Below are 13,392 nucleotides of genomic sequence, written 5' to 3'. Positions count from 1 at the left end.
TGCGTCCCCGCTCCCCCTTCTGTGTCCTCTCTCGCCATCTGCCACCCATGTGGATTTTGATATAGACCTATGCGGGATTTTCATTATGGCTGGACACACAATAAAAGGCTCGCATGTTTGAAGAATGAGTGTACGAACACGTCTTCAACACCCCCCCCCCACCCCAATCACGTGCATCAGATCCTTTCATTTTCCTTCCTAGCATGTATGTGTGTATGTTTTGGCATCCTTACTGGACTTTACCTATGTGATGTTGAGAGTCGTGTTTGTTTTGCTCACTGCTGTGTCCCCAGTTCCCATAGGATGTCTAGCGCATGGTAGGTCTTCAGTAAATATTCTTTGAAGGTTGAAGGGAAATTCTTCTGGCTTTATATCTGAGAAACTGATGTCTCCTCCACTTCCAGCTGGGACATTGAACCCCAATGTTCCTGGGCCTTGAGCACTCCTTAAGTAGGAAGATGTAATGGCCCCTTGACCTCTCTCAAAATAAGATCCCTCCCCAAATAAGGCAAGTTGGGAGTGAGCAGCCTTCACTTCCCCACCCACTTCCATACCCCAAAGGAGACAGACAGCAGCTGGCGGCTTGTGAGAGAGGAGCCTTTAATGAAAGATGAGTTGCAGGCCTGGCCCACTACTCTTGCGCCCTTGTTGGTGGGGAGGGAAAAGTGGGGTGAGGGGGAAGCAGGGTGAAGGGGCAGGTATGGCAGGGTGGAGGCGAAGGGCGCTGCCCACTGGGGCCGTCTGCTCAACTGTTCTCCCAGAAGAAGTTGTTACAGGCCACTGTGAGGGCAGCCACCAGCACCACATACTCCTGGAAGTCCACCTCTCCATCTCCATTCTCATCTAACTCCTTCATCACCTTGTCCACAGCATCCGCATCCTTCTGGGCCTGTGGAGGGAGGAGACGGAGAGGTAGGCGTATAGGGAAATGAACAGCACTGAGTCAGGGGCATGGGGGCTGGTTGATTGGGGAGAAGGAGGCAGAGATGAGCAAGAGAGAGAACTACTTCTAATTATGGGACTCTCGCTGCTGTCCTCAAAACTAACAAAATACTTATGGCTTCCTGTTGCCTACAGAATCAGCTCCTTAACAAGGCAGAATAATAAAAACAATTACCATATGTTGAGTGCCTACAATGTGAGAAGCACTACACTAGGAGCTTTACAAGCACTGTCTCATTTAATTCTAGCACAAATAGTATGAAGTAGCTTTCATTAGTCCCATTCTAGAGAAGAAACAAATTGACAGTCGACGGTTAAGGAACACGCCCAAAGTCACACAGCTATTAAGTGGCAGCACCAGAATTTGAACCCAGGTCTCATAAAATCTCAAAGCTGGTACACTTTCTACTGGCTTCTCTTTTGCATCCTTCAGTCCAGTCAAAACTACCGAGCACGCTCCATCTGCTTTCTCACACGCTCTTGTTCAGATACTATACCTCCTCCTAAAATGTCTACGTTTACCCTAATGATCTTCCAGGGGCCTGAGTGCCACCTCTTTGGAGAAGCCGTCCACTTCAGTCAGGTTAATATTCTCTCATAATCCTTTCTGGCACCTCTGTTAAGGCCCCGGGTGCTTCCTGGTGTTCAAGGTTTACTTGCAAGTGTCAGTCCTTCCCTGCTAGACGGTGTGTTTTGTTATTGATGCATCTACACAAGGCCTAGCCCTTAGCAGGTGATCAGTAAATCAGGGCATTTTGACCCTAACCCAGAAGAGTAGGGGAGCCTGGGAGAGGAAGGAGATGGTTGGGCTGAGCTGGGGTGGGATGGGGAGGTGGCAGGGAGGGGCCCACTCTGTTCCCCCACCCCTCGCCCACTCCACCCTGTACCCCCACCCTGTGCTCACGTCCAGGAAGCCGGAGAGCTCCGTCTGCAGCAGCTCTTTCAGCTCCTTCTTGCTCAGCTTGTACTTGTCCCCCTCCTTGCCCGAGTGGGCGTGGAACACATTGATGAGAGTCTCCATTGCCGTCTCCAGCTCAGAGCCCATCTTGTAGCTCACCTACCCACGTCCCACCATGGAAGTGAGCTGGGGACCATGCCTGGGGTAGCTGGGGTTGGGGTAGGGGCCCACAGCTCAAAGAGCCATGAGATCGAAGCCCCCCCACAACTGATCAGACCTAAGTCTAGCCTCATTCTCTGTGCCCTTCAGTCCACACCCCAGCCAGAGGGAAGCAGGGCTTTGGGCATGGAGGTAGAACAGCCGGAGCTGGGCTGGCTCTAGAGGCCTGCAGTGGACTCCGCAGTTGCTCCTGGCTGCCTGCACACCGAGGAGGGTGGGGCAGGCAGGTAGGGGTGGTCACAGGACCCGGCCTGGCTTCCTCTGGCTCTATTTTTACCCTGGACTTGCCTGCCCAGCACGGCCAAGATCTGCTGTTGGGGATGGTGGGCTGGGCTCCCCTGTATAGCCTTGACTCTGCTGCCCACCCTGAGCAAGGAGTCAATCTGGTGCCCTTAGTCGGCCTGGTGGATAGGGTGGCAGTCTGAGTGGGTGGCCCAAGGTTCATGGGGACGGGGGCGTCTCACTGCCTCTGAGTTTCTTGTCAGCAGACTGGGGGCCTCTCTTGGTCCTTCTACACTGTTCTCTCCTGAACATGTCACTTTGGCTTCCCTCTGTTACCTCTAGTTTGGTTCGTCTTGCTTCTCTGCAGATTCAGCCCTTCTACTGTGTGGTGGTGGGAAAGGAAAGAGGAATGTCTGAGCCTTTTCCTTGGAGCCAGGGCTCCCAGGGAGGGGGAGAGGACACTTGTGGGATCTTGTCCCTGCCACTCCCACCCCCAGGCCCAACTTGGGTGATGTGGGGACATGGCAGCAGGGAGAATGGGGCTGGTATGTGTTAGGGGAGATAAAGGCTGAGTGCATGAGGTCCTCTGAATCCAAGGGGCTGGGAGAGAGGAGGGGAAAAATGGAGGGGTCTGTTGAGGAGAGGGGACTGCCAAGCCAGGGGGTCTCTTTCCCTTGGCCTTGGGACGGTTGGCCCCTCCACAGCCTCAGGGGGCAGCTCAGGTGTCTCAGATCAGGTGTCCCCATCCTTCCCCAGACCTGAGGGGCTGGACAATGGGCCCTGATCGGATGACATCCTAGCTCTTCAATGGGGCCCTTGTGAATGTCACCTGAACTCCGGACGTGAGAAGCGGTTGTCACAGAGACACGGGGGAGATGGAACCCAAGCCGGGGCTGATGGAGGGGATAAGCTGGGGGGTGGGTGGGGGGCAGAGGGAGGGGTGCTGGTGGCTCAGTTATCAGCCCCATCCAGGAGAGGCACATAGAGGTTTCCCGGAGACCTCAAGCAGCCTGGGATTTTGCGTAGGGGCCATTCTTGGCAGGGAGGGGGCAGACAGAAAAACAAAGGGAAAGAATGAGAGGAAAGAAGAATGGAGAAACTGGGCCAAGAAAGAGGAGGAGGAGAAAGGGGAGGTCACATGAAGGGACAGTGGGAGTGGGTATAGTACCCTAGTGCCCCCTTCCTGGTATCACATGATTCATGCTCTGCCACCCCCGCCCCCCAACTTCGCTGGGACCTGAGCTCTTGGCAAGGCTGGGTGGGGTGGCAGAGAGACCACGGCTGGCGGGGGGTGGGTGGGCAGAAGGAGCTGGTCCATCTGCTTTCTTATTCTTACACCGCTGGAAGCAAGGCGAGAGCTGGGTCTCCTCCCCAGCACCTGGGAGATAGAGGGAGCCTTGCGGGGGCACGTGAGAGCTCTGTGGGAGGAGGGCCTGGTCTCCTGGAAACTCAGTGGCTGCGTTCCCCACTGGCTTCCTTATTCACTGAGCTCCCAGATCTCCCTCTGACCTTCACTTGCCTCCCCTCACCACCTTCCAAACACTGTCTCCCCCAAATCCCGAGCTCCTCCCCAGACTTTTGGAGCCCTGCTGAAGTCCCCTTTCCACAAGGCTGGCCAGGGCAGGGACCCAGGGCAGATGGGGCAGGATACTCACTGTCAGCCTGGGAGCAGGTTCTGGACAGACAGACGAGGCTGCAAATGTGGCTACCGGAGCTGTGTGGGGAGACCTGTCTTCAGTCGTCCTTCCCCCGCCGACACCCCCCACTGGCTCCACCCCTTCACAGACAGACACCCAGTGGGGCAAGGGGCCAGGAGTGGACAGAGGCGCCCTCTGTCTCCTGGGCTGGAACAGGCTGGCCTGTGTCCTCTTCTCCAGCCTCCCCTGCCTGCCCCCACGCTGGGTCCCAAAAGGCAGGGCCCAGGAGGAAGGGAGGTGGGAAAGGTCCTGGGAAGAAGGAACACTCAGAGGCCTTCTCGGCTCCCCCGGCCTCCCGCAGTACTGGGTATGCTGCTAGGCTAGGAAGAGGTACACGCACCTGGCTGAGGGGCTCAGCGAGGGAACTTCTCAGTGAATAATTTAGTCTTGGTAGTCTCCCCGAGGGGTTTCAGCCTGAGACCCCACTGTGGGATTTCAATCCAGGGTCTCCTCTACCGGGGGCTCGGCCTGTGTCCCCCTCTGTTTGTGGGGTCTCAGTCTGGGCCCTCTGTAGGGGTCTAGGGCTGCAGGGTCCTTGGTGGGATCCCATTCTGAGGGGCCCTCTTGCGGTGTTTCTTAGATGGGACCTTTCAGTGCCGAGCTCCCTCAGTTGATTCTTTGAATTTACAGTGGCCTCCACACGCCCCAACATACATACTCCAGATCAGACGGGGCGGGTGTAGTGGGGCAGCAGGCTCCCCGTGTTGGGAGGGATGGGACCCCAGGATGCCTGCTGAGTGGAATCTGGCCAGGCAGCTCCAGGCGGGCCCTCCCCCTCACCAAGTGGAGGCTGCGGTGGGCTGCGTTGGGTGGGGCCAGGGTTCCAGGCCTGATTGCTTGGGGTGGGGAGGGCCGGGCGGGAGGCGTGACTGGGCGCGCTCCTCTCTTCAGAATGCACGACAGAAACTTGACACCTCCGGGCTTGGGAGGGGCTCTTTCCTCCCTCCAGGGAAGCTTATAAACCTCAGCCCTAGGGCTCCTGCCTCGCTGCATCCCATCTCCTTGCCCCGGTGAGTCGCAACCCTTACCCCTGGAGGGTTCCTGGGGAGCCTTTTTCCGCCCTGGCCTCCCAGGTTCCTACGCTGGAGCCGGCTCAGACTGGGATTCAGGAAGTGGCTTTGGGAAATCCAGCAGCAGTCCTTGCAGAGGGCAGGGGGTGGGTGGGAAAAGGGAGGATGATTGGGCATGCCCCCTTGCCCCAGCCGTACCCGTCCCCTCCCTCCCCCGCCGAGCCCCTCCACTCCGGGCGCTGTGAGTGAGTGCCAGTACCAAATCCCTCCTGGGCGCGGGCAGTCAGCGGAGCCCCATCCAGGACCTGTTGCTGGGAGACGGGGGCGGGGAGGGCTATGGGGTCCTGGGCTCCGCACTCTGCCCAGCTGCCCCCGAGGGGAGGGGCGAGCGGGACGACAGAGAGGCGGGGTCTGCCCAGACCAAGCCAGCCCTGACCACAGCTGGGCATTTGCCAGACCCCGGCCTCTCTGCTGGGAAGAGCAGCCAGTGTGTGTTGGGGGGGGGGGGGGGGGGCGGGGCGGGTGCAATGCAGGCGGGTGGAGACCCAGGTCCTTGCACAAACAAGCTTTGGAGACAAACAACCCCATGACCCTTTGAGGCCGGTTAAGCTCCAAGAAAGGACCCTTGGGACTGAACCCCACAGAGGGGCCACCAGACTTAGAGGACTCCAAAGAAGGACCCCAGACTGAAAGCCTGCTCCCAGACAGAGGGGTCTCCAGACTGAGGGACCACCACACACGGGTCCCTGAGACACGGACACTTCAAAAGGACCCCCAGACTGTGAGACCTAGAGAGGAAGGGGTTTCTGGAAGTGAACATTTCTTCCCCCACCTACACTGAGGTACCATTGCCTGGTCCTCTGCCCCAAGCTCCATCCCTGCGTCCCTGTCCCTTCCCTACTTCCCCTTGAGGCCTCCTCCAGGCAGAGGCTTGAGGCGGCAGCGGCAGCGCCAGGGCAGGGGCCGCTGCCAGGGCAGGGGCGCTCTGGCCTGTCCTGAGGCTCTCTTCTTCCCCCTCCTGCAGGTCAGCCCTGTGAGGACATCAGCTCCAGCCCCAGGGTCCTAATGGCAGCCGAACCACTGACTGAGCTGGAGGCGGCCATTGAGACTGTGGTCACCACCTTCTTCACCTTTGCAGGGCAGGAGGGCCGGAAGGGCAGCCTCAGCATCAATGAGTTTAAGGAACTGGTCACTCAGCAGTTGCCTCACCTGCTCAAGGTAGGTGGGGGTCTCTGGGTGTGAGGTTTTGGGAGCCAGTGGCTGTGGGACCCTGTGTATATAAGGAGATACTACTGAGCATGATAAGGTGACCACAGGTGTACTGTGGAGGAGGGAGTGATGACTGCACATGGAAATGGCTCTGGGCGTTCTTGCCTGGTGTGTGTATAGTTAGGTAATATTATGTCTGTGTGAATGCGAGTGTTGTATTGGGCTTTGTGCTCCCATCAGAGGATGCTGTTGGGTTCTCGTGGTGTCTCTCTGTGCCTCTCTGGTCTCATTTCCCCAGCACAGGACTGGACCCAGAGCTGGCTTCCAGGAGATTCATAGGCCATCAGAGCTAGAAGGAGGCCAAGAGAAAACACGGTCCAAATTCCTCACTTCACGTATACAGAAACCGAGGCCCAGCTATGGGAAAGGGTTTGTCAAAAATCAAAACACAGCCAAATTAATGGAGTCATAGAATCTCAGTATAGGAGGTTCCTGTAAGTGGTCTGTGATTATTCCCCACCCGCTCTGGGAATCCCCTCAATAATGCAACTGACAGGATTATTCTTTCTCTCCTGTTCACAGGATGGAGGAGGGATTTACATTTCATCCGCTCTGGGTTGGCACATCATCCCAGGCTGTTAACAGTTTCTTTTACATCCTTTCTAAAAATTCAAAGGCCCATAAAAGTGTGTGAACATGGATTAAAAAAAAAAAACGACACAAACTAGTCTCTGAAATTCATAGTCTATCATTTGCAATATCTCCTACATCCTTAGACTTTTCCCTTCCTCTTCTCACAGGAAACTTCAGGCTGTGCCCTGAAAGTACAGCATTCCCTGTAGCCTTGTCAAATAATGACTGGTTTTTCTTCCAAATCCGACTCCCTCTGGGCCTGGAAATGCAGATAGTGACCCCTTTGCTTTTCATTGCAACTTCCAGATCTTCGTTTCTTCTTCTTCTTTTTTTTTTGGCTGCACCCGTGCAGCTTGTGAGATTTTAGTTCCCCGACCAGGGGTTAAAACCCGGGCCCTCAGCAGTGAGAGCGCACAGTCCTAACCACTGGACTGCCAGGGAATTCCCTCTTCTCCTTCCCAAGACACCCGACTCCTTGGAAGCTCGTATGTACCACGTGCCACCCTTCTAATCGCACACCTTATAGCGCTTCAGCTTCTGGCTTTTACTGTTTTTCTTCTCATCACTGCCACTGTCATTACCTTCAGTATCCACACAGGCAACTTATTCAACACCTGGGCCTTTCAGTTTCTTTTTTTTTTTGGCCGCGCTGCGCGGCGTGTGGAATCTTAGTTCCCAGACCAGGGGTCGAACCCACGCCCACTGCATTGGGAGCACGGCATCGTAACCACTGGACCACCATGGAAGTCCCTGGGCCTTTCAATGTCTTCAACTCCTTACTTTCAAAGGTTCTGTCTTCCTGCACCTCAGCATCCCTGCCCCTCCACTCTGCTGCCCTGTCCATTCTTTAGGTCTTGTCATTACCAATGCGCCATCTCCAAAATCTGAATTTCAGGCCTCTCTTTCTCTGTCTGCTGCCTCCTGTCATTCCAGTTCTATTCCTCTATCTAGTTCCTCCACTCCATGACTTCCTGACTCCACTGGGAACTTCAGTCTCTTGACCCTATCACTTTTTCATCTTCCATCACCATCCCTCGAGACCTCATTTCCCTTCTTACTCAGCTGGGTTCTAAGGCTCACCACTATAATCACTTGCTCAACTCCCTTGATTCTCCTTCTCTCTGTCCTAGTTATTTGGCAAAATCCCAACCCAGGTTAAATCCAACATTTCAGCTTCATTAGCTTGTTGGTGAAACCCACCGTTCTGTGTCTGCGCTTGTACAGCTGAATCTGGCTAGAGAAAAATGCACTGCCATGTTGTTGATTTGTCTCACTTTAAATCTATAACCACAGCCCCCAATAGGACCCTTAGCAATACCTGGAAATTCTTCTACATTTCCCTATTAATTCATTTACCAGCTCTTTCAGGTGATTATTTCACAACTTTTCCTTTCTCCTTAAACTCCAGTACCTCTTTTCATAGTCTCCCTCTCACTGAGAAAAATAAAAGCCATCGGGAAACTTCTATGTGCTTCCTCCCCAAAACTACCAACCGATCAGCACATTTCCTGCCTTCCTTCCTGTTAACACGAATGATCTGTCTCTGCTGCTAAGGCCAGCCCCTCCACTGCTGCACTAAATCCCATCCCTTCTCACCTACTTAAAGATGTTACTCTTTCAATTCTTCCTCCTTTTTTTCTTAAAATTAATTAATTAATTAAATTTATTCTGGCTGCATTGGGTCCTCGTAGCTGCGCACGGGCTTTCTCTAGTTGCGCAGAGCAGGGGCTACTTCTCGTGGCGGTGTGCAGGCATCTCATTGCGGTGGCTTCTCCGTGTTGTGGAGCACGGGCTCTAGGCGCGTGGGCTTCAGTAGTTGTGGCATGCAGGCTCAGCAGTTGTGGCTCGCGGCTCTAGAGCGCAGGCTCAGTAGTTGTGGCGCACGGGCTTAGTTGCTCCGCGGCATGTGGAGTCTTCCCAGCCCAGGGCTCAAACCCGTGTCCCCTGCATTGTCAGGCGGATTCTTAACCACTGAGCCACCAGGGAAGCCCTCAATTCTTCCTCTTCTCTCTTGCATCATCAAAATTTCTGTCTCTACTAGGTTGTTCTGATCAGTTTACAAATATGCTGTACTATCTCCCGTCTTAAAAGAAAACCTCCCTTGACCCTATAATTCCCTCCAGCTATGCCTTACATCTCTGTTCCCCTTTGTAGTAAAACTCCTCAAAAGCAGTGAGAGTTATTTATACTCTCCACTTTATGCTGTCTCTACTTTTCCTCTCCTGGTTCAGAATGCTCATACCCCAGGTATCTGCTAGGCTTATTCCTCGTTTGACAGATTTCTGCTCAGATGGCAAATCCTCAGCATGACCTTCCTTCACCACTGAGTACAGAGATCACCTCCTTGTGTTCTGTTCCTTTACCTTGGGCTATTTTCTTTCAGAACACTTCCTTCACAACTTAACTTCCATTATACAATTTTACGTTACCAAGAAGTAACATAATTTTCTTCCTTTCCATGTAGGAAACATTCTTGTTCTATAAAGGAAAGGAATCTGCTCACTGTTTTATCCCCAGCACTTAGTGTCTGACTCCTAGTTAGGTGCTCAATAAAATACTGAGAGAGGGCTTCCCTGGTCGCGCAGTGGTTGAGAGTCCGCCTGCCAGTGCAGGGGACATGGGTTCGTGCCCCGGTCCGGGAAGATCCCACATGCCGCGGAGTGGCTGGGCCTGTGAGCCATGGCTGCTGAGCCTGCGCGTCCGGAGCTTGTGCTCCACAACGGGAGAGGCCACAACAGTGAGAGGTCCGCGTACGGCAAAAAAAAAAAAAAAAAAAAAATACTGAGGGAATAAGTGAGATAGTAAAAAAGTTTAAAAGAAGTAAAAATTGTTGAGTGAGTGAATGAATAAATGCATCTTACCTACGGTTCTACAAATAGCTTTTTAAAAATGTAACAATGCATATAGGCTGTTTTCCCAGTTTAAAAAATGATGTACTGTATTCTAATATGTAGCTTAACACAAATTTATGTAGTCAATCCTCTATTGATGAACATTTCCCTTGTGTTCACTTTTCCCTTTTGCAAACGTTGTTTATATTGATATATCTTTACATACTAAAGGGAAAATGTTTATAGAGTAAATGTCTGGCAGTATAAATATTGGGTCAAAAGGTTTGTTCTTAATTTTTATGGATATTATTAGTTTGCCTCCCAACAAGTTTGCACTTGTTTTCATGGCCAACAGCAATGCATGCGACTGCCTGTTTCCCACATCCTTGCCCCAAATGGGTCTAACTGAGAGTTTATTTTTTAATTTAATTTTTTTGTTTTTATAAATTTATTTATTTATTTTATTTTTGGCTGCATTGGTTCTTCTTGCTGGGCGCAGGCTTTCTCTAGTTGCAGCGAGCAGGGGCTACTCTTTGTTGCGGTGCGCGGGCTTCTCATTGCAGTGGCTTCTCTTGGAGCACGGGCTCTAGGCACGCGGGCATCAGTAGTTGTGGCCTGTGGGCTCGGTAGTTGTGGCTCGCGGGCTCTAGAGCGCAGGCTCAGTAGCTGTGGCACACGTGGCATGTGGGATCTTCCCTGACCGGGGCTCGAACCCGCGCCCCCTGCATTGGCAGGCGGATTCTTAACCACTGCACCACCAGGGAAACCCTTACTGAGCTTTTAAATTTTGCCAATCTAATATGTGGAAATGGTGTCTTTTTCTGATTTACACTTCTTTAATTCTGAGTGAAATAGAACTTTAAAAAATATTTTTGATAGGCATATATATTGCCTTTTCTGTGAACTGCCTGTTTCTTTTATCAAAGTGTTTTTCTTTTCATATTGATTTATTATAGCTCTTTATAAATAAAGAAAATAACCTTTGTCTATTATGTGCATTGCAAACATTTCCCCCTAATTTGCCTTTTCGTCCTTTGAGTTTGTTTTTGGTCTTTTTTGCCATACAGAATATAAAAAATTTTATGTAGTCAAATCTGTCAAACTTTTCCTGAATGGCTTCTGTGTTTTATGCCATGTTTAGAAAGGTCTTCCTCAGTTTAACTTATTAAAAAAACTCCCAGACTTTATTTTATTATTAAAATTTTCTTATTGATGTTAAATACCCCACTTATTATTTATTCAATTCCCATGTATATTTTGGGGCTCTTTATTCTGTTTCATTGATCTGTTTATTATTTAGAAACATTCTCATTTAATTACTGTGGTTTTAAAATATGCTTTGATAACCTGTAGGGTTGGTTCTCCCTCATTATTGTTTTTTTTTCAGAATTTTACCAGTAGATCCCACATGTTGATTTTTCAAGAAGAATTTTAGTAACATTTAATCATATTAAAAAGAATCCTGTAAATATTTTAATTGGGATTATATAAAAATGTTATTTTAGGGAAAATTGACATCTTTACACTATTGAATCTTTCTCTGTAAAAAAAAGTATGTTTTTCTATTTATTCTTGTTTTCTTTCATATCCTTCAGTTCAGTTTTCTTCACAAAAGCTTAATAGAGTCCTACATTTTTTCCTGAGTGCTTTATTTTATTTTTTACTATTTTAAGTGGGATCTTTCATATTATATTTTCAAACTGGTATTTGTTTTTGTGTATTAATATTGTCACCTGATACTTTATCATTTCTAATAGTTTTTTGGGGGAAGAAATACAGATTAGTGGGTAAGAGCATAAGCTCTGAGTCAGACAATCTAGGTTCAAATGCAGGGTCTAGCTTGTCATCCCGGGTTAGTTATTTAATCTTTCTGAGCCTTCATTTCTCATCTGTGAAATGGACTCATAGTAATACTGTTCTTGTTGGATTGGTCTTGCATTTATTCAGTCAGTATTTATTGAGTGCCTACTACGTTCTGTGCTGACACTGTCCTAGGCTTTGGGTTATAGTGGTGAACAAGCCTCCGCTATGTGCCAGACATTCTCCCAGGCACTGGCATTATGGTGGTGAACAAGACGGACAAGGTCCCTGTGCTCAGGAGACTTTCATCCTAGCAGATTATGAAGATTAAATGATGTAAAGCATGTAGGGTGTTCAGCATATGCTCAGAACGGTCAGCACTATTAAGTGCTTACACTGGTTGAAATGTTAACCTTTATCACTCTTTCGTTTTTTTCTAGGTATACAATTATATAATTGCTAATATAAGAGGTGAATTTGCATCTTCTTTCCCAACAATTTTACCTTTTATTTCTTTCTCTTGACTAATTGTATGTTTTCCCCCTCCATCTGTGTGTTACACTGGGCATCGTTGCCTTCCACTGGCAATGCTTATAGTATTTTATAAATAAGCATGATTGTAGCTTTAAAAAACGTCTTGTTTAGCTCTTCTATAAATTAGCTTTGTGCCATCTATAGGTTTGGCAAGCCTTCTCTGCCTTCCTCCAAATGTTGATTCAAATGTTTAGCATGAGCTCCTCCTGAGGCACCCTTGTCTGGTTTGACATGGATCCGTTGTTCTACAGTCAACTTCCTGGTTGTGGTTACTTACCTGGCAACCAATCCTTTGATCACGATGGTCCAACTTAGAATATCCTTAGATTTCACAGGTCTGCTGGGAGAGACTTTGCCAAGGGCCCCCTGGGAAACCACATACCTTGTGTCCTCGCCATTCCTCTGATCTACCAGGCTAGTGACCCAACTGGAAGAATGCGAAGACACTAGGATTATGCAAATGGACAGCCAAGTGCTGTGAACTTCTCCAGCTTTCTGTAAAGGAGGAGTGTGGCCTGAGAAGACTCTGTGGGTGGTCAGAGTGAGTCAATGCCTACAAGGGCTCCCCGAGTGTCTTTGGGCTTATCCCAGGGCTGGCACAGCGGCATGCTGGAGCCCACCCATACCTGCCGTTGAAGGCCCGTTGTGTGCAGCTTTTCCCCTCTCTGCGTTCAGTGACATCATGCTTATGGTACATGATCCGCCATGGTGTGTATATTTAGACCACAGCAAACCCTATAACCAGGCTCCCCACTTCCCTCCTCTGCTTCCCCCTGGAGTTGGGCACCAGGGCGGTGCTGTGTTGGGGCTGCAGCTTCGTCCTGAAGGTTTGGGGCAGATCCTAGTGCTCTCTGAGGGAAGGGAGTGGCGACTGGCAATTCTTCCCTCCCTGTGTCAGAACCCTCGTTTCTAACCCCACTCTTCCCTGTGGTGTCTCTTCAGGATGTGGGCTCCTTAGAGGAGAAGATGAAGAGCTTGGATGTGAATCAGGACTCAGAGCTCAAGTTCAACGAGTACTGGAGACTGATTGGGGAGCTGGCCAAGGAGATCAGGAAGGAGAAGGCCCTGCAGATCCGAAAGAAGTAAAGCCGGCTGGCCGGGATGGGGGTGGGCATGGCAGGGCTGGGCAGTACCCCACTCCCCACAAATAAAGCTTTCTCCTTGAAACAAAGATGTTTCTTACTCACACCCACCCTGATGATTTCTTCTCTTGAGACTAGGGGGTGGGAAAGCTCTGTCCCCACCTGAGGTTGGGTCCAAAAATTACGAGCTCCTTGAGGACCAGGAATGTTATTCATCTTCAGATACTCTGCAGCATCAGATCTTGTACAGGACAGGTGCTCAATAAATACATGGTTGATGAATGAATATCTGAAAGGTAGAGACAGATCTCTGGG

At 50.4% G+C, this 13,392-nt stretch overlaps 2 protein-coding genes across 5 annotated transcripts; one reads left to right on the top strand and one right to left on the bottom strand.

The window, feature by feature from the left end:
• Positions 1-580: 580 nt before the first annotated feature.
• Positions 581-5,088, bottom strand: S100A1 (S100 calcium binding protein A1). Of its 2 annotated transcripts, XM_060007819.1 has the most exons (4): positions 5,007-5,088; positions 3,937-3,995; positions 1,847-1,999; positions 581-889 (listed from the first exon to the last, which is right to left on the bottom strand). In XM_060007819.1, exons 3-4 carry the CDS (start codon positions 1,985-1,987, stop codon positions 746-748), a joined length of 285 nt encoding a protein of 94 aa, XP_059863802.1. In that variant the 5' UTR covers positions 1,988-1,999; positions 3,937-3,995; positions 5,007-5,088; the 3' UTR covers positions 581-745. The 2 variants fall into 2 exon arrangements, with proteins under 2 accessions (XP_059863802.1, XP_059863792.1); XM_060007809.1 differs by lacking the exon at positions 5,007-5,088 and having other exon boundaries at positions 3,937-4,084.
• Positions 4,265-13,177, top strand: S100A13 (S100 calcium binding protein A13). 3 transcript variants are annotated; one of them, XM_060007795.1, is made up of 3 exons: positions 4,265-4,285; positions 6,013-6,206; positions 12,938-13,177. In XM_060007795.1, the coding sequence occupies exons 2-3, from the start codon at positions 6,054-6,056 to the stop codon at positions 13,079-13,081; spliced, it is 297 nt and encodes a 98-aa protein (XP_059863778.1). In that variant the 5' UTR covers positions 4,265-4,285; positions 6,013-6,053; the 3' UTR covers positions 13,082-13,177. The 3 variants fall into 3 exon arrangements, with proteins under 3 accessions (XP_059863778.1, XP_059863761.1, XP_059863769.1); XM_060007778.1 differs by lacking the exon at positions 4,265-4,285 and adding an exon at positions 4,870-4,988; XM_060007786.1 differs by lacking the exon at positions 4,265-4,285 and adding an exon at positions 5,573-5,830.
• Positions 13,178-13,392: the final 215 nt, after the last annotated feature.

Source organism: Delphinus delphis, chromosome 1 (assembly GCF_949987515.2).
Source record: "Delphinus delphis chromosome 1, mDelDel1.2, whole genome shotgun sequence".
Lineage (NCBI taxonomy): Eukaryota > Metazoa > Chordata > Mammalia > Artiodactyla > Delphinidae > Delphinus > Delphinus delphis.
The sequence above is the reverse complement of the archived record's forward strand: the minus strand, read 5'-3'. Positions and strand labels throughout refer to the sequence as shown.

Coding starts and splice junctions, on each gene's coding strand:
- S100A1 (XM_060007819.1), bottom strand. CDS start 1,987: ATGGGCTCTGAGCTGGAGACGGCAATGGAGACTCTCATCAATGTGTTC. Junction 890..1,846: donor AGCTCTCCGGCTTCCTGGAC/GTGAGCACAGGG, acceptor CTCCCTCCACAG/GCCCAGAAGGATGCGGATGC.
- S100A13 (XM_060007795.1), top strand. CDS start 6,054: ATGGCAGCCGAACCACTGACTGAGCTGGAGGCGGCCATTGAGACTGTG. Junction 6,207..12,937: donor AGTTGCCTCACCTGCTCAAG/GTAGGTGGGGGT, acceptor GTGTCTCTTCAG/GATGTGGGCTCCTTAGAGGA.